The sequence below is a fragment of the Anabas testudineus genome, chromosome 12, assembly GCF_900324465.2.
Source record: "Anabas testudineus chromosome 12, fAnaTes1.2, whole genome shotgun sequence".
Lineage (NCBI taxonomy): Eukaryota > Metazoa > Chordata > Actinopteri > Anabantiformes > Anabantidae > Anabas > Anabas testudineus.
In genome coordinates this window covers 8,673,351-8,692,373 of record NC_046621.1, presented here as the reverse complement: position 1 = coordinate 8,692,373, position 19,023 = coordinate 8,673,351, and the positions used below count along the sequence as shown (strand labels likewise).

The following is a 19,023-nucleotide window of genomic DNA, read 5'->3' as shown; positions in this document are numbered from 1 at the left end:
GTTGAGTGCCAATGTTTGTTTTATTAAAAAAATAAAATACAAATGATGACCCAAAGAGTACACAGCAGACTTATTACCAAAAACCAAAGCATGATTAAGTGTCATTCAGTGCTTTCATTTTCTTATTTTTTCACTTTACTCATTTGGCTTGTTTGAAATTATTAGGAAAAGTATAAAGAATCTGGTGTGTGTGTGTATGTGTGTTTATAGATGCCTGCTTCCTTCTCAACCTAGGGTGTTAACACATAGCTCAACTAAACCATCTGTTTATTATTTGTGGTTGAGAAAAAGTACAGTTTGCAGCGTGCTTCACAGAAACATTCACAAAAACAAGTGTTGAGGGGTTTAAAACATTTTCTGTGTCGACCTAATGTGTCCTGATCTAACTTCAGCTGACTGTGTTCCATGTTGAGTCTTTCATATGTATGATATATACAAATTATGAAACTAATGGTGTAGTACTAACTGAGGATTAAAAGGCAACAGTTAAATATTCTTTCAGTGAAAATGCATTAGCATCAAAAAAGAAGAAGAAAGCTGATGTTTAAACCATATTGAATTAGTGCAACAAAAATGAGGGAAGGAAAAGCATCAAACAGACTAATATATCAAATAAGAATTCATCCAACAACAACAACAAAAACACATATATATTCAACCTTTTCCTTCAGCTTTCACAACTTATTAATGTAGAAAAGTTTTAGTGGTTGAGAAGGCAGGCAGGAAAAAGCCGACATGAAGGAAACAAAAGAATATACTGTATAAACTAGAATGGCTTTTTGACTGAAAGCCCATCAGCTGACATACATACTCTTCACATCATTAACGTAACATTACAAGTATCTATTTTTTTGCAAGATTTCTTAAACAAATGCAAATACACAGACCGAACAAAGTAGATTACAGTACAGCGCAGTGCCACAAGTACAGAGAGTTATATTGCTTGTACTGGTGCCCACAGATAAATGACAGAGAGTGAGAAAGGGGTCGCAGCATATAACAGTAGGTTTGTCTTTGCATAGCCTAGTTGAGTAAAGTACAATATTCTACAGAGATGCATGATGCAGAGTTAACACCAGGCGACATTGTGGAGGCATTAATCACGAAACAACTGCTTTGGCTTTCTGAGAGTGGTGGGTCAAAAAATGCGTTAGTTTAAATCTCTACCACTACTTGTTAAAGATAACCCTGAGAGTGGGATTCCCAACAGACCATCGCCATGACAACCACACACACAGGAACACAGAGGTGAAAGCAGTGATGATCTGTGTAGCTGTGGAGATGGCAGAGACTCTGGTCGATTACTCTGTCGACGCTTCTACGCGGGTGGATGTGCCCTCCTGTTTCAAATGGTCCAACATGCAGAGCAGCACAGCTGAGAAAAACAAACAGCTACAGCGCTGCTTACGGTTTCTGTTACTAAGACAGAGCTCGGTGGAGGGTCAACGAAGGGCCAACAGAGCAAAGCAAAAACTCCTGTCATAGCCACACATGCAACTATTTATATAAGAAAGAGTTGGGGGAGGGTCGCATCGTGCACCTCAGCTGAGGTTATCGAAAAACAAAAAGACAATATTAAAGCCTTTAAAACAAACACACACATGGTCATGTACAATCAGCTATTCTTAAATATGAGCTCCACCACACATTAATACATGTTCACACTGCAGATTTTTAACCGTGGTCTGATAGTGGACCTCTGCAAATGTGGTTTGAAATGAACAACGCAGACATTAAAATGGATGGATGGATATTTGACCACAACGGATCACTGTTATAGCCCTTTAGCTTGGTAAACGTGAAAATCAGGGAGGCCTAGCTGTTTGGCAATGGGAAAACTATGGGCCTCAAGTTCACTCATGCACAAAAGATCCCCTATCCTTCCTGTTACTTTATCTAATATAGGTATACAAACAAGCAAAAATGCACCTTAGCAAAAAGGTTACAAAGCAATCTCTGCTTGACGTTTTTCTGTTTTTGCTCAACCATTACTCCCATTACATAAAACCAAAAATGAACATAATTTTGCTAATTGTCCTAATGATGTTGAGTCAGTTATTTCTGACCACACGTGTGGAACAGGAGTGAGTGCAATCTCATCTATATGCTCTTGACAAATTCCATCATGGCAACAACTCAACAAGCAGTTCAACACGATCACCCCTCACATACAAAACCAATTTAAGTAAAACTACACAGAGCATGTGACTGGTGGTTTTCAAATGTTTATAGACCACATCCTTTTCTCACAAAGCGAGCACACTTTCTCAGAACAAGTTCAGATGCAATTTTCTAATGATACAATAACACTCCTCTTGAAGCATTCATGCTCTAAACAACACAAATATTACAAATCAAAAGAAACCTAGAACAAAATCACTTAACTAAATCTACTCTAATAAGGCAGTAGCGCATCTGTCGTCCCACTGAGGCTATATTTTATTGTGATGCTCCATAATCAATATGTTTACTCTCTGGAGATGCAACAAGGCAGTTTGAGGCATGTTGGTCAAAAGAAAAGTCTTGTTGTTGTTCTGCTAATGTGTGTTCCTGCTCACAGTGTAACTGCTCCCCTGAAAAGGTCAATGTCATTTTAGTATGGCTTCTTATTTAAGCACCTGGCTCGAATACGCAAGACAAGGACTTGAAAGTTTAATGAACATAAAACCAAATCTTCCAATTTGAGCCTTTGATTTCATTTTATTTTTTACTGACATATTTAGTTGCCCCTCTTGTACTGCTGTCCCACTTACTACAGTAGGCACTCTGGCTCAAAGGGTGGAACACAAAAACAGAAACACAACCGCAATCAGAGCCCAGAGCTCTGGGCTATGCTATTTGTAGGAACGAAGAAACGCTTTCAAAGACCACTGAGCTGCGCGAGTTTTAAAATTACACACATTTATAGGCAGAATGCAGTGTTAAGAGGCCAAGAGTTTGCTACAAGTCCTTGTCAGAGTTTAAACAGTGCTGTCATTATAAAAAAAAAACAAAAAAAAACGAACTTTTACAATAATATTGCACTTTTATATGATGAGAAGGATAAAGGCTAATCAGGAGAGGTACTATATGAGCAAGTGTGTTTGTGCGAAGCAGAATGACTGACCTGAGTCTTTACACTGTGCCCAATCATCACACAGCATCAGCGCAAACAAGATGTTGAACATTGCTCCAAACTAAATTGTCTAACAAACATTTATCAGTTACTACATGTCTTGCAAAGACTTATCAATTTTGTTTTGCTGTGGTTTTCATATCTGACAACATTCAGTATGAGTTTTACACTTAGGACACTGTACAGCATATTGGGCAAGCAAGATGCTAAGCAGGGGAGCATGCACTTAGTCACAACAGATTCTGCAGGCAAACACTGACTGGATTGTAGAGCTGTAGTGCCTGCATCCACCTCAACTTTGCACTTGCCCTCTACTGAAATGGATAATACCACTGCCGAGAGCTACCGGGGCCACAACGAGATCACCAACTACCTAGCTACCAGCACTGCATAACAGTATAGCATGATTAACAGTCATAACACAATAAAATAGATCCAGTACATCTCAAACTTAAACCGGTCCATTTCTCTACCCTAAAATATGGGTACAGAGTTGTGCAGTCACTGTAGCCTACAGTTATTCTGCCAACCAGATGAGCAAAGCAAGTCACGCAGCTTCTGGAAAATGGTAATTAACTCAAATATAAACACAGGAATTCATGCTGCATGCAAATATACCAGTGCTTGTTATTGTTAATCCACCTCAGTGCCGAGTATTATAACCAGATGCTACAGCACTTTAAAGATACACACAACCTATTCCTACTGCACTAACACCCACACAATCAGGGGCTTTGTTGCAATTAAATGATGACACCTGTGGCATTTACTGAAGCACAGCTGGGTCGGGGGAAAAAATAAACCAAAAAAAAAAAAACACCCTTCCACCCTTCCTTATAAACAGACAATCTACATACTGAGCATTATACTCAAATTCATGTAACACAGTAAATCAAACATGCTGACACAGAGCCACCACAAGGCTTTTTATTGATTAAGAAATGTTGGTGGCATAGCCCTTTTGGCTATTACTATGCAAGAAATGCAATCAGAAACCAAAGTCCCGTGCATACAGTCAATAAATCACAAAAAGCTAAACACTCGTTACCAACAGTCATGCTTACCTGTGACCACAAAGGCAACGGTATAGATATCAAAAAGGAAAAAGTGCTGCTTGGTGTTGGAGGGGGTGACAAACCCACAGACAAAACTAATTCAATTCTTTTGTGTCTCTTTCCCGTGCTACTTGTGGGTTTTAGTCCACCTCCCCCACCCCCATGCCTCTCATTCTAGATGTTAGAAGTTCCCCAAACTTCACACCAGAGAACACCAGATGCTGGTTGCCATGACCTCAGAGCTGACATCACCATGCAGCTGTGCCCTAGATTGCACAGCACACACCAATTCTCACGCAGACACAGCTTTGGGGAAAATGAAATGTGTTCTCTTTACATTTATCCAGTATCATCATTTAAAGAGGTTTGCTTTCTCCACTGCTTAGCCGTAGTGGGGATAGGTGTAATATTTTTGTTGACTGTGTTGGTATGCTCCTAGCTGACCGTCCCATCAAGATAAAACGTCAGACGAACATTTGTCGGACATGTTCTGACCGAGGGGACAGAAACATAACGGCAGTGCTAAAAGAGACAGTAGGACCAATAGAAACAATCATTTGACTTCAGTCTGAAAGCAGATCAAGATTGCTGCCTTCTCCCTACCAAATTATATTCTCTCTTAACACTGAGAAAAAAAAAAACCCAAAAACACACCAAACAGAGCATCAACATGTGTCCCGTCCCCACTAAGGAAAGCAAAGCAAAAAAGTTCAGCCAGGAGTTTGTCCACACAACAGATTACTTGTTTTTCCTAATCAGGAACCGTTAAGGATTAGTTATCATCGTCATCTTAACATCATGCCTAAAATTAAAACACAGGCAGTCCCTGTGGGGATGATGATGGCAACAATTATCTCAATTATCTGGATTGCTGGTTAGTTGCACTGTGGATCACACCATGTGGTCTCCAGTGCTGGTGCTGGCGGTTTGGCTGGACAGCTCGGACGAGTGCTCCTTCTGTCTGAAGGTCTGCTGCTGGTGCCCGGAGCAGCAGTCCCCACCAGTAACCTTGCACATCCGGTGCTCTTCGTCGCTTTCCTCCTCAAGCCCCGAGCCCTCGTCTACATCCAGCTGGCAAATGCATACCTCAATCCCTGAGTCGCCGGTTACATGCCGACGCCGAGTAACTAGCTCTTCATCCTCGTCTTCAGCCATCAATGAAGCCTCCGCATTCTCCTCATCCAGATACTCTGCTTGGATCTGCATTGGAACTGCTTCCTGATCGGATGATGAGCCTGAAGCCTGACTGTTCAGCCCTGGGTCTGTCTCAGCCAGCGGTTGTGGTCCTGAGGCAGCATGAGGCTGGGGGTGGCTCAGTTGTGGAGGGAGTGTTGGATGAGTTTCAGGAGGGTTTTCAGAATATGGAGGTGGTGGTGTTGGCGGATGACCTACCACCTCTTCATAGTCAGGAAGTTTGCAGTCATTCCAGAATCCTGAAAGTCAACAAATGAAACTTTTCATGGATGTAAAGTTCAAAAGAATATTTAAAGAAAAAACGATGTTATTATTCTAACATGATTTAGTATAAGCCAATCCTTGACCCACAAAAAATTATGTCAGCTTACACTTTGATAGTGCCCAGACCATCCATGTTATTTCCCCTCAAACCAAAAGGAAAGATTAACAATCACAACTACCCGCTAACATACTGTGTGACTCTGCATGTATTTGTTATTCTATAAAAAAACAATGTTAATACATTATCCTTTGAACCTATCTGTCTTATTGTTTTGCAAAAATTGTATTTCTTCTAGGAAAGTGCTTCGGGTAAATGTTTTGCAAATGATAACCCTTCCTTTGCTGGGGACTTTTAAATGCACAAAACGTACAAAACAAGGACACAGGTTGTACAGCCATTACATTAATGGCTGACTTAATATGTCATGGGGTACACATATGAGTTCTTATTAAGGATAACTGTTCTCATATCTCAAAACCTAATATAACCACCCCTAAGACATCTCATTGAGACATCTCAAAGTCCAAGTTACTGTTATGGTTTTAAACTTATAATGTTAGAAGAAATGAATAAGGAAACTAAGTGATATGCCCCAAATATAATGGAATGGATTGTCACAATGTGTCCCCTGTGAGAAGAGCTACATGTTGCCATGTTGTACATGTTGCCAGAGTCACTGTGTGAGTCACTGTCTCTGTATGCTCACATTTAGAGTTGTGTTCACATTCTTGACATTAAGTCAAGCGTGTTCAATGTGGGCCTCAGATTCTGACAAGTGTGCACCTTGTCCCACTTCAGTTTGTGATATTAGTGGACATGATATCAAGTTTCAGCCAAGGTACAAGCTGACCATTGACATTAGAGTGGCATCCCCCACTGTCTGCTCTCCATCTGGCATGATCAGACTATGATCTCCAATGTACATTTGCAGAATAGGACCAAAACCAGAATGAGGATTAACATCAACTAAAATTCTAAAAGGTTCCAACCGACTCTCAGTCAGTGTGGCTGAACTGAATCACAGGAGACCAAGCAAAAACTGAATCTCCCAGCAGGTCCAGGAGAACACAAGGATGCCAGTGGAGGTGCAGGAAGGAGATGTTGTACAGAAGCATATACACTTAAACAATGGCAACCCAAGTTTTTAAAAGTTAAGATGAAGGCAAAATTAAAAAAAAAAAAGAAAAGAAAAGAAAAAACTATATTCAAAGCAACTTTGACACCTCCATAGCAAATAGAAATACTACTCACTCAGATTGAGTGGTGGAGGGGTAATGAAGGAGCTGGAGGCTCCCTGGTAGGCCATAAGGCTGATCTCACGTTGACGCTGCTCCTGCTGCAGACGCATTTTAACTCTTCGGTGTCGGTAGGCACAGCAGCAGCTCAGCATGATAATCAGAGTCCATACCAACCAGAACCCTATGAAAGGGACAGTCTAAATGTAATCTTACCATCACTACTGGTAAGTGATCTAGGAAACCAGAGCTTTTTCTGACTCTTAACAAGAAACAGGTGAAAATTCTATGATGTGATTTGGATGTACAATTAGGTCTATTTGCCACAAATTGAATTTGGTGTCATCTTAGAAATAGCTTACATTTAAATATATAAATCTAAATCTATCATTTCATTTTGCCAATAAATCTGATTTATATCATAAAGATTTTTTTTTAAATATTTTTTATTAAAAGGCTCAGATTGTTTTACTTTCCAGTATATTTTGGTGCATGTTTATTTGTCAACTGCACAGTTGATAACTAAATTTAACTGAAAGTAAAACTAATTTAACAATGAAGCAACACTACTATTGAGAGGTGGATCTCCAAAATGAGAATTAAATATACGAGAAGAAAAGCATGCAAATGTACAAGGATGTGTGATTTTTCTGAATGAGACTTTGAGTAAAAAATAAAAGAAAGAAAGAAAAAGAAATCAATACTACTTACACCAGAGTTCATAGTAGTAGGTGCAGCACTCTGTCTCTCCACAACAATACCCCATCTCACAGCGGTACTGTTCATTGTTTACCCCAAAACAGAACTCCTTGCCCTTAAATACACACAAGAGGTACACAAAGTAAATGTCTGAGTCAACACAAGTAAACATGAAAATGCATAGCATGCTCTTGACAGATTTTTAGGATCTATTTAACCTCTGTCACTTTTCACTTAAGTGTCACTTATCACATTTGCACATTTCTGTGCAAATTTTCTGTAATGTGGTGCTTATATTTACACAGATGGAAACACTGCAAGGTTAATCATATTTATTAAATGTTTAAAACATCTATGTAACACGGCAACTCAAACTTTCTGATGGAAACACAAGCACAATACACTGAGCTTTAAAAATCAGACTTAAATGTGGAGATACATTTGGATTCATATTGCATCACAAAATAAAATCTAATGATAACCAAACAGAAAACAAAACAAGTGTGAATGTATTTACACTGCTTTCAATAGGTGAAAACTGATTAGATCCTGTCATCATATAAATCAGTACAAGCTATTTTGGTTATTTATTAATCAAGTGAGAGCAACCTGTATGAAATGGTGACAGTGTGTTATGTTTATAAAAATGTGTAAGTTCGACTGTTAAAGTCGACGATGGTTCATACAACAATCAACTAGTTAGTTAAAGTTAAAATTGGGTGTGTATTTGTAAAGAAAACCGGACAATTAGTTACCTGGTTAGCTTCCTTGTCTGGTTAGCTAATATCAACACAATAAATGGTAACATTACCATTTAGCAACGGCTAACGTTAATCTTTACCACTTGATTCAAACTGTACAATTTCGGTCGTAAAACTCATCAATGTGACGCTAGCATTTAGTCTAAACGTATATTTTATCATTAAACATATCTGTCGAAATATAAATGAAAACTTTGACTAACTGACGTCATCCTCGGTGTACGGTAGAGAAGCGTTTCCTTTGTGGAGGAGACAAAAAGGATCGGGGACAGGCCTCAGCCCAGCCCTAGAGCCGCGGACTCGGCTACAACCCTCCGCCGACCCGGGGAGCGCTAGTGGTGGCTTACCTGCACCAGACAGGTCCCGGTACAAAGAAGACCTACAATGGGTCCCAGTGCTTTCTGCGGCATCTTTCTGGGTTGTCGGCCGTTGACACGACGGGAATCATATAGCAGTCGGTCAACTCGACGACTGGTTGAGGTGACCGCAGGTGGCCGTCGCTCTTCAGTTGTTCCGTGTGTCGCACTCAGACATGTTTGTGTTGTTCCTCGACTCAGAAACAGCTCCAGTGACATGAAACCGAGCCTGCAGCTGTAGAGGGCGCTCTGTGCGGGAGGATTTACCATGAGCCGGCTTCAGGTTCCGTACGGACCATTACTACTTGCAGCACACTTAATTTCAGTCATTTGTGTTTATTCATTCGACATTTAACAACAGCAATACCATAGATAAGAGTTGTTTAGCAATTAGACTGGCAGAACATTATTCTCATATTTGAGTTGTTTCTTTAATCAACAATACGGAATTAGCTTAATATCTTTATATTTTGAGCTGAATAATAAAATATCACGTGCAGATTAAATGACAACACGATTTGTTGCAGTATTATATACGTTTTATTAGTCGTTGTTGTTGTTTGTTTGTTTGTTTACTTCAGGTCAAAGTTTGTGTGATGCATTCGCGAACCTCCGTATTTTTCATTCTCTGGACGTCTGTCACGTTGTTTATGTTGACGTCACCGTTTCCGTGGCAACTGAACTTGACCGCTGTGGTCGGAGAGATGTTAATCCACTCATCCCAAACAGAGGCCACAGCACCGGAGGAAGACATGGTGAGTTATCATTAACATGAAGTTATAGGAAGATTAGAACATGAACACTTTGATTGACAGTGTAGTAGATTGAAAGAAATGACAGACATGTGTGATACTGGAAAACGTGAGCTACAGCTGGCTAACAATAGCATTAGCTTGATGCCAGTGCATGGGACACCTGGTGAGGATAGACAAGAGGACCCACCCTGCTTAAGTTTTTAGAAAGTTTCTCATTTTGATAGTTCAAGTGTTATTTAGAAAGCAAATTTTTATTTTATAGCAATTTTCTAAACTGCTACATAAAGCAAAGAAGGGAAAAGAGAGGCATAGGAAACAGCAAACGTAAGTGTATAAACCAGAAATGACAGTATGGAGGAGAACAAGAGATTTTACAATTTCCAAAGTTTTAAAGGTGCACACAGTGCTGACACAATCACAGAGAGGCACTGACAACATTTCCATCTTAAGAGAGCACACTGCAGCCATAAATAGATTGGGCCAAAGCCTTCGTTAGCAGTTTCTGGGCACAAGCAGCTCAAAGTGTACATGCCTAATCTGGGCTGACCGATTAATGCTTTTGGCTGACTATATGTGTATGTCATTGCAAGCGGCTGACAGCTAAATCCGCACGCACTAGATGATTCTTGCTGCAGGATGAGTGTTTAACCTCCTGTGCACGCTGCATGTGTTTTCTTTGCCACCAGGCTGGCCTCTGATGACTGGTGCAGGTTGCAGTGGGTGCTGGTCAGCTGCATATTAGCAACTTAAGCTGACACAGCCAAGTACACTATGCTGTGAAAACGCTTTCACATTTAACTATTATGTCATCTTGGAAACTGCTGTCTCATTGAACCTCATCACCTCTAACTTGTCTAATCCACCCCCAGGGCCTGTTGTCCATTCTTCGGAGGCTGAAGCAATCTCCAGAACAGGAGGTGCAGATACTGCTGTTAGGTTTGGACAATGCTGGCAAGACTACTTTGCTGAAACAGCTGGCAGCTGAAAATATCAGCCACATCACCCCCACACAAGTACCAATATGCACACACTCACACACGTCTGGTAGCCATACAGAGTGGAGCTCTTTGTACTTACATATCTCTAGAAAAGTTGTTTCTCTGTATTTTTCAGGAAAGCAGATTTACAAATCACAAAAGTGCTAATTGACCTGCCTCAAGCATTAAATAAAGCATTAAGAATCCACCACAGTTTAATGCCGCCCTCTTTATATTGCAGGGTTTCAATATAAAGAGTGTTCAGTCGTCTGGCTTCAAGTTAAATGTTTGGGATATTGGAGGTCAGCGTAAGATCCGGCCCTACTGGAGGAACTACTTTGAGCGCACAGATGTGCTTGTAGGTTCTGTTTCGTGTACTTAAATTGATCATGTCAATCATCAGAATAAGCATATAATGTTTTATATGTTTAAGTTTAAGTTGTATATCCATGCAGATCTATGTGATTGACAGCTCTGACAGAAAAAGGTTAGAAGAGACAAGTTTGGTAAGAATTGATTTAACTTGAGTGCAACACATAACATTTTTCAAGTGATTACTTGCATTAAACTGTTAAAGTGAAACAGTTTAAAGGTTAGAATATATTTTCATTGGCTACTTCATAGTCTCTTTTTAACCATTTTGAAAGTCACTTGAGTTAGTCAGATGTTTGTACCCGTGTGTGTCTTTTCCTCCAGGAGCTGGCTGAGTTACTGGAGGAGGAGAAACTTGCTGCCGTGCCGCTGCTAATCTTTGCCAACAAGCAGGACCTGATGACAGCCACTCCAGCCTCTGAGCTGGCAGAGAGTCTCCATCTGCACACTATCCGGGATCGCATGTGGCAGGTCCAGGCCTGCTCAGGCCTCACTGCTGAGGGACTGCAGGTAAATACAGTGCACACAGTCTGCAAATAGACAAGATGCACAGACAGTGAGGGTTCATAGTACAGAGTGAGTTACAGTTTGGGCATTCTGTTGCTATTTCCTTAGATTTACACAATGACACATTCTGTTTTACCTACAGTAATAAAAAATGTTTTATATGTAAGATTTCTATTTATTAATTGATTGGAAAAAACATGCATGGTATAATGTACCCATACCTGAACCACAGAGAACATCCCGCTCAACATTATAGAACATTATATTTTCAAGGGTACCCAGATTAGAGAAACAATTAGGAATCATCATTTTTTAAATCATTTATTCTTCCTGATCTATCTTTTAGTATCAGTCAGGAGGTGCTGATACTGAGTGCATGCAAGTTATAAAGCAGTTGTTTTCTTCCTCTTCAAAATACATACCCAGAGGACACAAATTTTCACAGCACAGTCACATTGTCTGTTTCCTTTCTTCAGGATGGCATGACCTGGGTTTGCAGAAATCTAACATTACGGAAGAAATGATTGATGAAGCAGAAGATCTGTGAAGAACTGAATTTGCACTTTACCTTTGACAGAGTATTACTCTGTCATCACTTTGCAGTATAAGAAACATATTATCTGTAGAAACTGTCAATACAGTGATTGCACATGTTAACGTCTAATCCTGTCAGTGCGTATGCTGAAATGTATGTGTATGTATATAAATTTGTACCTATATAAAGGCTATTTTATTCACTCTCACTGTCTCTGCTCAGTTTTCCTGTTCCTGACAGGCTTTATATGTCTGTGAGTCTCTCTAGTCAACACTAGAGGGCAGTCTTGTATTACTGTTTTCTCTCACACCCCCAATGTCCAATTATTCAAACTACTTTATCTTCTCTGTTTTCTATTAGTTATGTGGCATGATGTGTCATATTTGATTTGTTCATCCACAATTACTGGATCTTTCCTCTGTATTTTTCGGATGTCAAACACATTTAATTCCATACACAAAGCAGGCGGTAATCACCAAAAACTTGTTTGCTCATTATGTTTTTTAAATAGTATTTTATGGGTTTTGGCTTTTGTACATGAGAAGAAGGCAATGAAAAACAAAACCAACAAAAAGAGAAAAAAAAACACCTTATTTCCTGCAAAGGTGCTTATGGCTACACTCCATCTGCAGAAGAAAATCTGTAATTTGCGAAAAATGACCATAAAACATGAACACCTGCACGTGCACACAGGAAACAGACCTCAATACATCTGTCTTGCATACACAATAAACCATACAGAATCACCTTGGCCATTCAATTACTCAACTTCTCACCTTGTTCACCATGAATTACCATGGCAAGGCAATAGCATTTTCTGTCTATTTTTCTATTTTGTCTTTTGCAGCACATTTGCCACAATCCCCAGTAATAGGAACTGGCCGAGTGCTCCGCCGTGGTCCTATAGGGCATTTACATACGAACCTTTTCCAGGACTAATAGCTCTCCAATACAATTTGCATTTATATTGCCCCCTTCATACCAACATGATTTGGCGCCTTTGCCCATGATAAAATAAACCTCCTCTTTTGGCCTTGAGTTACTGCCCTGCTGCTGCTAGTGGTGCGTGTGCATTTGTGTGTTCTTCTCTGTATGTAAGGTTGGCTGATTTTAATATGTCAGAGCTGCTTGATCCCCTGATCGAGGCTGAAACAAGTGCAAAAAGCCTCAAGATGGATCTCATAATGATTCAGCCGTCATTGTGGGCTTTGGTTTCATTTGCTAGTGTGTTTTCTATTATTCAGAACATTTCAATATTGTTGATACAGCACTACAGGGCGCTTGACCAGGGTGAAGGGTTACAAGGTAAACATTAAACCACAGCAGATCTTCTTGGACAAACTAAAAAAGAGCGATGTTGGCTTAAATCTGCTTTCTAATTTGTTGTCACAAATGCATTTGATACTTTTACAAGGCTTTATGGAGCATACATCAAAAGTTAAAAAAAAGTAATGAATAGGAAAATGAAAACCCACCATGTGAGACAGACATTAAAAGGCCCCCTTTCTCCATGTGGATTGCTTAATCTTTAACATCTAATACATGTGATGATCACCCAACCTGTAAAAAATATACCCAATTACACACTGAAATAGTCAGACGAATCTCTACAACTGGATCTACCAGTGCCATGTAAATCCAATAGCAAAAGCTGTGCAGTGGCTTCAAATCACAAATAAGTAAAACTGGATTTACCAAATAGGAAAGTGGATTGGAGCAACCAGTCATCGTTACCTCCGGCTCTGTCATCAGCGAGGTGAGAGGCAGTCAGGCCTGCAAAAGGCCATAAATCATGGGACTTTCCCAGCTACTCAGGCCAGCACACTGGCCTCCCACACAGGGGAAACTAAGGGCAGAAAGGCTGACTGACTCACAGGCCCAGAGAGAAATCCTGTGACTTAATTAAAGCGTATCTCACGCACTGTAGCTGTGGTGCATTTGGTGGGCAGTTGTTTGGGCTTATTCAGATCTTAAAAAAGGATGCAGAGTAATAGGTGAGACACCCTAGGAGAAATCTGTGGGATGATGTTTTAGGCATATTTCACAGCAGATGGATGTTTTTTTTATGTTCTAATGAGGGAAAACACATAAGTAAAGACCAGGGCAGAGCTTGAAATAGGGATAAATCAGCCACTTGGAGGCCCAGTCCATCCAAGTGATGACAAATGAGGTGCAAGGGTGCTTTTAGGTTGTGTGCAGTCACCTTGCAGGCGTATTGTTCAGGGGAAAGTTCATCAAGCTCTGAGGTTTCACGTTTTATGGGAAAGCCTGTGTTAAAAAGTGACTAACTAGAGAAAAGAGAAAAGAAAAACAAAGCCTAAGCATGAAACGGCTCAGAAATAGCATTGCATTCACACTGCTTTGAGACGAGAGGCAATATGTACTGTACTTGGCTGTAATGTTACATAATGTCAAATGGGAAACAGTAAAACAGTAAAAGAGAAGTGGTAAAATGCTGAAATAAGAGAGAAAACAGTCCCACAAATAATGTGTGTGTAAAATATGAAATCAGGTTCCTGTGTCACCTTCACTTATGTCAAACATGATGTTTAATTAAAATCTTATTTTATCAAATGATCTGCTATAATGTTGCTATCAGGTTATCAAGCATCTATACCAGCTGTGTTGCACTCCACTGTAAAAGGGAAAGTGTGGTCTAAACTCTGCTGCTGAAGAACATAAATAGTTTGCAGGGACTTCTTAATGTCAAAGTCTGAATATAAAATTCCTACGTACCTTGTAAGCTGCTATAATGACACTGAATCTGGCCCGTCCCACTAGGAACAATTACAGTGCTGGGGATCGTTTGTTTGGTTAGCGTCGTGTCCCTCCCAGGCCAATCCTTTATGATTAAGCAGATAAGTGCTGGTACTGGATGATAAAACAAACAACAAATGTCCACATTCCTCTCATAGCTCCTTTGATGCATGTGTGTGTGTGTGTGTGTGTGTTACCTCTCCAAACCCCCTTTGCTATAATCAAACTGCAGAGTCATAAACAGCAAGGGATGGGGACTATAAAAATGATTAGGAAGCTCTATCAGCTGGAGGACAGCAGTTCACACCTCGGAGCGGGTCGGCCTCAGAGCACTGAGGGGGTCAGTGTGGGGGTCGGCTTGGTAGGGGGTCCGAGTCCCTGTTTGATGTTCCTGAGAGAGAAAACCGAGAGGAGGGAGGAGTTCATCCTCCCTTACTGTATGTGATGATATGCTACCAGAAAATCTGATGAGGTGTAAATCCTGAGCTTGGTCTTTGTGAGGATGTGGGACTGTCTGTGTGTCCTGTGTCAGACCATGATTCTCACTTAATTAATTCTGGGAGTTCATAATTTGGATTTTTTTAGCCATCATGGTGTTACTGTATGTGATATGAAATCTTTAATCATTTGATGTTTCAGTAATGCAACACTTAAAGTGTCTGTTCATGTTTTTTTACAAACCTGAATCACCACAATATAAAGTTTTTTGAATCCTTAAAAAAAAAAAAAAAAACGCGCCTGAACACTTTAGGAGTGTTATTCTGAGTGTGAGGTTATTCTTTATTTGGCTTTAGGAAAAAAAAACCTTTCCAGAGCAGTTTCATCCAAAAAATTAATCTTTAGTGGAATAAGAATCCAAATTTAAGACTTCATTTTATTATGTTTTATTTTGTCCTTGTCACTTCTTTGTGTTGAAGTAATTTCTCTTCAAATTACTTCAACTGGAAACCAATCACGTCCACTACATGATAACATGAGTAAACTGCGAGAACCATGAATCAATAACTGACTGACTGGTGTCTCACACTTCACTAGCACGAGGTCAGGGGTCATACTCTTGACCCCTCACTGACCCCTCCCTCCAAACTGCACTCGGAGGAAATAACACTTTCCATCGTCTCGAAATGCTCCCAGATTGGCTGATTGCCCTTATCATTTGACGGATCTGGTCCGATTCTCTTCTCTCTGTTTCTGCTCCCCCATGTTCTCGTCCCTCCCCAGCAATCATAATTTGACTTTTTATCACCTCTCCCTGAAAGAGAGACCCAGCGCCATCCGTCATTACAGCACATGCTGACAGCTCCTCACACATGCATGGATTTTTACATTTGACTCCATCCAGGGGCTTATTTTACTGTAACCGATTCAATATTCCTCAAATGAGCCGACTGATCTATACACACACCACAGTGGATGGGATGATCTATAGCTTTGCCTTAATTGATTTCCTCGGCCGCAGAGTTTGACTAGTTTAGGGGAAAGGGCATCATTTGTGCAATAAAAACACAATCATTCATTTAACTTTCTATAACTCATAGGTTTTTGGGACAGCTAAAATCTGGCATGGCATCTGTTGTATTTGAACTAATCCATATCAATTAATTACTACATTTGACTTAAATAAAGTAAAGACTTCCTACATTGTTGTGACGATTAGCAAAATAGCTGCCAAAATAACACATTTAGAAATGTACAGTTAGAGTGAAATATATGATTAGCCGAACTAATGCTCAGGCTAATGTAATGGAAAGTACTGTGTTGGCATAATATTTTCTAATGTTGAATATGTAAATTCTCATTAAACTGCATTTTAGTGTTAGCATTTGCCCCACATTTTACCCACATGTCTTAATTTTTACTTCTGTCAGTTTCTTTGTTAACCTTGATTTAGGGTTTGAAACAGTGGAGAATTTGTTATGACATGAGTAATAGTAGTAAACAATGGCTGTGTGCCTTGAGTTTGTTATGTCATTAGACTGAATTAGCCTACTGTCTGCGTAACAGGCCTATAATACCTTCTCCAGTCACAGTAGATGTTTACAAAGACCAGTTAAAAACTACTAGATGAACATAATGCATCTGTACGTCCACAAGAAATACATATGATCTGTTTTGTATTATATATAATATTTATATTCATTCATGGAGGGCTGCGATCTGACCACTACGCTATCCAGCCGCTGATAACATCATTTAATCTAATTGTCATCATTGTGAGTTCACATCATTATTAAACAGAGTTTTGATTAAGTGACAGGATTGGTCGACCTTGTTGCCTCTTTTAATTGTCTGGCTAAATGAGTATTATAATAGAAAGCTAATGTTAGCATGACTTCACATGGAGCACAAGTGTGGCTTTTAGTGAGTTTAAATATTAGTTTACAAAGTTTTAGTTTTAGTATAGTAACGTGTAAATATCTATTTAAGTAGACTTATGAAGAAATTGAGAGATGTACAACAACAGCTTGTGTACCAACTTATCTTTAAATAAATATTTATGCATATTTCCTGTGTCATTATGATTCAAATGTTTATGTTTATGATGTTGGCTTCATTTTATAAATACATTTCAGGAAAGTGCAAAAGAGAGGTGCGTGTCTGTGCGCTAATCTCTTCACCGTTCTATCTGACAAACAGAGATTGTCCTGGCAGAAAAGGAAAGGGAAATAAACCTTGTGTTTTTATGCAGTTTATATCTCCCTTCCTTTTATGGCTTTTGCGCGAGCTTTGCGAGCGGCAGAGAGGGTAAAAGAGAGGGAGAGAAAAAGAGTATTCTCAATTTCCTTCTAAAAAGAAAATTCATTTGCAGTTGCTAATGTAATGTCATTGTTGTGTTTACTGAGCGTGGATGATGTATAGGGGATGTTGCATTGAGTGAGACTGCTTAATGATGCATAGAATTAAGTCTGTGGCTTTCAGCTGAGCTCCCCTCTCTCTCTCATACACTCCTCTCCCTCTTCCTCCCTCTCCTCCACTCGTTCACACACACTCTCACTCTTTGACGCCCTGTTTCCTCCTTCTTTCCTTCCCTCCTTTTTACCTCTCTCTTCGTTTAATCCCCACCCTCCTCCCCGCCACCACTCCAACCTCTCTTTCTCTCTGATGCAGGCTGTCTTGGACTGTTGGCCACACGTTGCTCTGTGCTCCGTTGCCTAACTCCATCAATCACTACGAAGGGAGAGAAGAGAGTGTGGAAGGGGGTGATAAAAAGAATAAAAATAAGATATGGTTGGGGAAAAAAAAAAAGTGGGAGCACACGTTGGGTATAGAATTGTACAGGAACAGTTTTAGCAACCCGGAGGGAAGAGAGCAAATGAGTGGGAAGAACACCTCTTACACTTAATGATCTGCTGTGCACGGTGCCAGTCCAAATAACTGCCTGAGTACTGTGTGAATATATGGTTGCAATTGTCGTGGCGCTAACTCTGATTGCAGCAGTGAGGGGATGATGATGATGATAATGATGTGATTTTAGTGCTTATGCTAACGTTTATTACCTGAGTGAGATGACTACCTGAGTGGGATTTGAGCTCAGTGGGAGGATTGCAGTTCGAATGAGTTGCATGAGAAATAAATAAAGATGATTTATAGGTTTCTGGGGGAAAACACATGCCTTAATTCATCGAGAAAGAGATGTAACTAAAATACACCTGTTGTTTTTTGTTAAATTGTATATTGATGTACACGGTTGCGAAGCACACTGATACTGTTTCCTTGGAAATGGCTTTGCTTGATCGAGCATTAGGCTTTATTTTGGACAAGTGTTAAAACCAAACATCTGCAATATATAGGAGTATTAAATCTTATAGGTATATCATGCAGATGTCTGTGACATTTAAAGGTTTTTTTTTATTATTCAAATACAGTATATAAATACAATCAAAGGTTATGTGAACAGCTTAATGTACAAACTTTCATTTTACAAAATAAACACAATATAATTTAGAGGTATTTCTGTACGAGGAGAACTCTAAACTATAAACAAGGGTTGTTCATGCCATGGTGATGTTGCATAAGTATTAAAAAAAATCAAGATTAAATATTTTATTCAGCTATCTTCACCCACTATGACTGACTGACTAAACCATATGAATAGATAGATCAATCTATCTATGTCCTAAAAGCAAAACTTGTTTCAACTGTAGGATACTCTCCTGGACTACAGCTCTCATCTTCACTCACTGTCTTCTCCATAATTCTTTTAAAATCTATACTGATAATTGAGAGGATGAGATTAGCGTTGTGTGTAAAATGTTATTTTGTTGGTCTGTGGCGACAACATTGTGTGAGAAAGGGCGGCAAAGCTTAGTAGAACGGCTCATGCAGCAGTACTGTAAGTCGAGTGTTCAAGTGACAAAAAGTAAATATGCTGCTGGATTGATGTGCGTCACCACAACCGAGTGTCAGAAAGTGTAAAGTTCATTCATGAAGTTTTACTGT

At 39.7% G+C, this 19,023-nt stretch overlaps 2 protein-coding genes across 2 annotated transcripts; one reads left to right on the top strand and one right to left on the bottom strand.

Annotated features, from left to right (window-relative positions):
- Positions 1-30: 30 nt before the first annotated feature.
- Positions 31-8,952, bottom strand: wbp1 (WW domain binding protein 1). Its single transcript, XM_026354035.1, has 4 exons — positions 8,672-8,952; positions 7,576-7,678; positions 6,881-7,048; positions 31-5,603 (listed from the first exon to the last, which is right to left on the bottom strand). Exons 1-4 carry the CDS (start codon positions 8,948-8,950, stop codon positions 5,062-5,064), a joined length of 1,092 nt encoding a protein of 363 aa, XP_026209820.1. The 5' UTR covers positions 8,951-8,952; the 3' UTR covers positions 31-5,061.
- Positions 8,879-12,031, top strand: LOC113158268 (ADP-ribosylation factor-like protein 3). Its single transcript, XM_026354039.2, has 7 exons — positions 8,879-8,963; positions 9,262-9,435; positions 10,305-10,448; positions 10,654-10,770; positions 10,868-10,918; positions 11,109-11,294; positions 11,768-12,031. Exons 1-7 carry the CDS (start codon positions 8,949-8,951, stop codon positions 11,813-11,815), a joined length of 735 nt encoding a protein of 244 aa, XP_026209824.1. The 5' UTR covers positions 8,879-8,948; the 3' UTR covers positions 11,816-12,031.
- The last annotated feature ends 6,992 nt before the right edge of the window (positions 12,032-19,023 follow it).

Bases quoted from the DNA above. Each gene is read 5' to 3' on its own strand.
- wbp1 (XM_026354035.1), bottom strand. From the start codon at position 8,950: ATGGTAAATCCTCCCGCACAGAGCGCCCTCTACAGCTGCAGGCTCGGT. The intron at 7,049-7,575 runs GTAAGTAGTATT...TCCCTTTCATAG, and splicing joins CTACTACTATGAACTCTGGT to GGTTCTGGTTGGTATGGACT. The intron at 5,604-6,880 runs GTGAGTAGTATT...GTTGACTTTCAG, and splicing joins CCCTCCACCACTCAATCTGA to GATTCTGGAATGACTGCAAA.
- LOC113158268 (XM_026354039.2), top strand. The intron at 10,771-10,867 runs GTAGGTTCTGTT...ATATCCATGCAG, and splicing joins TTGAGCGCACAGATGTGCTT to ATCTATGTGATTGACAGCTC. The intron at 11,295-11,767 runs GTAAATACAGTG...TCCTTTCTTCAG, and splicing joins TCACTGCTGAGGGACTGCAG to GATGGCATGACCTGGGTTTG.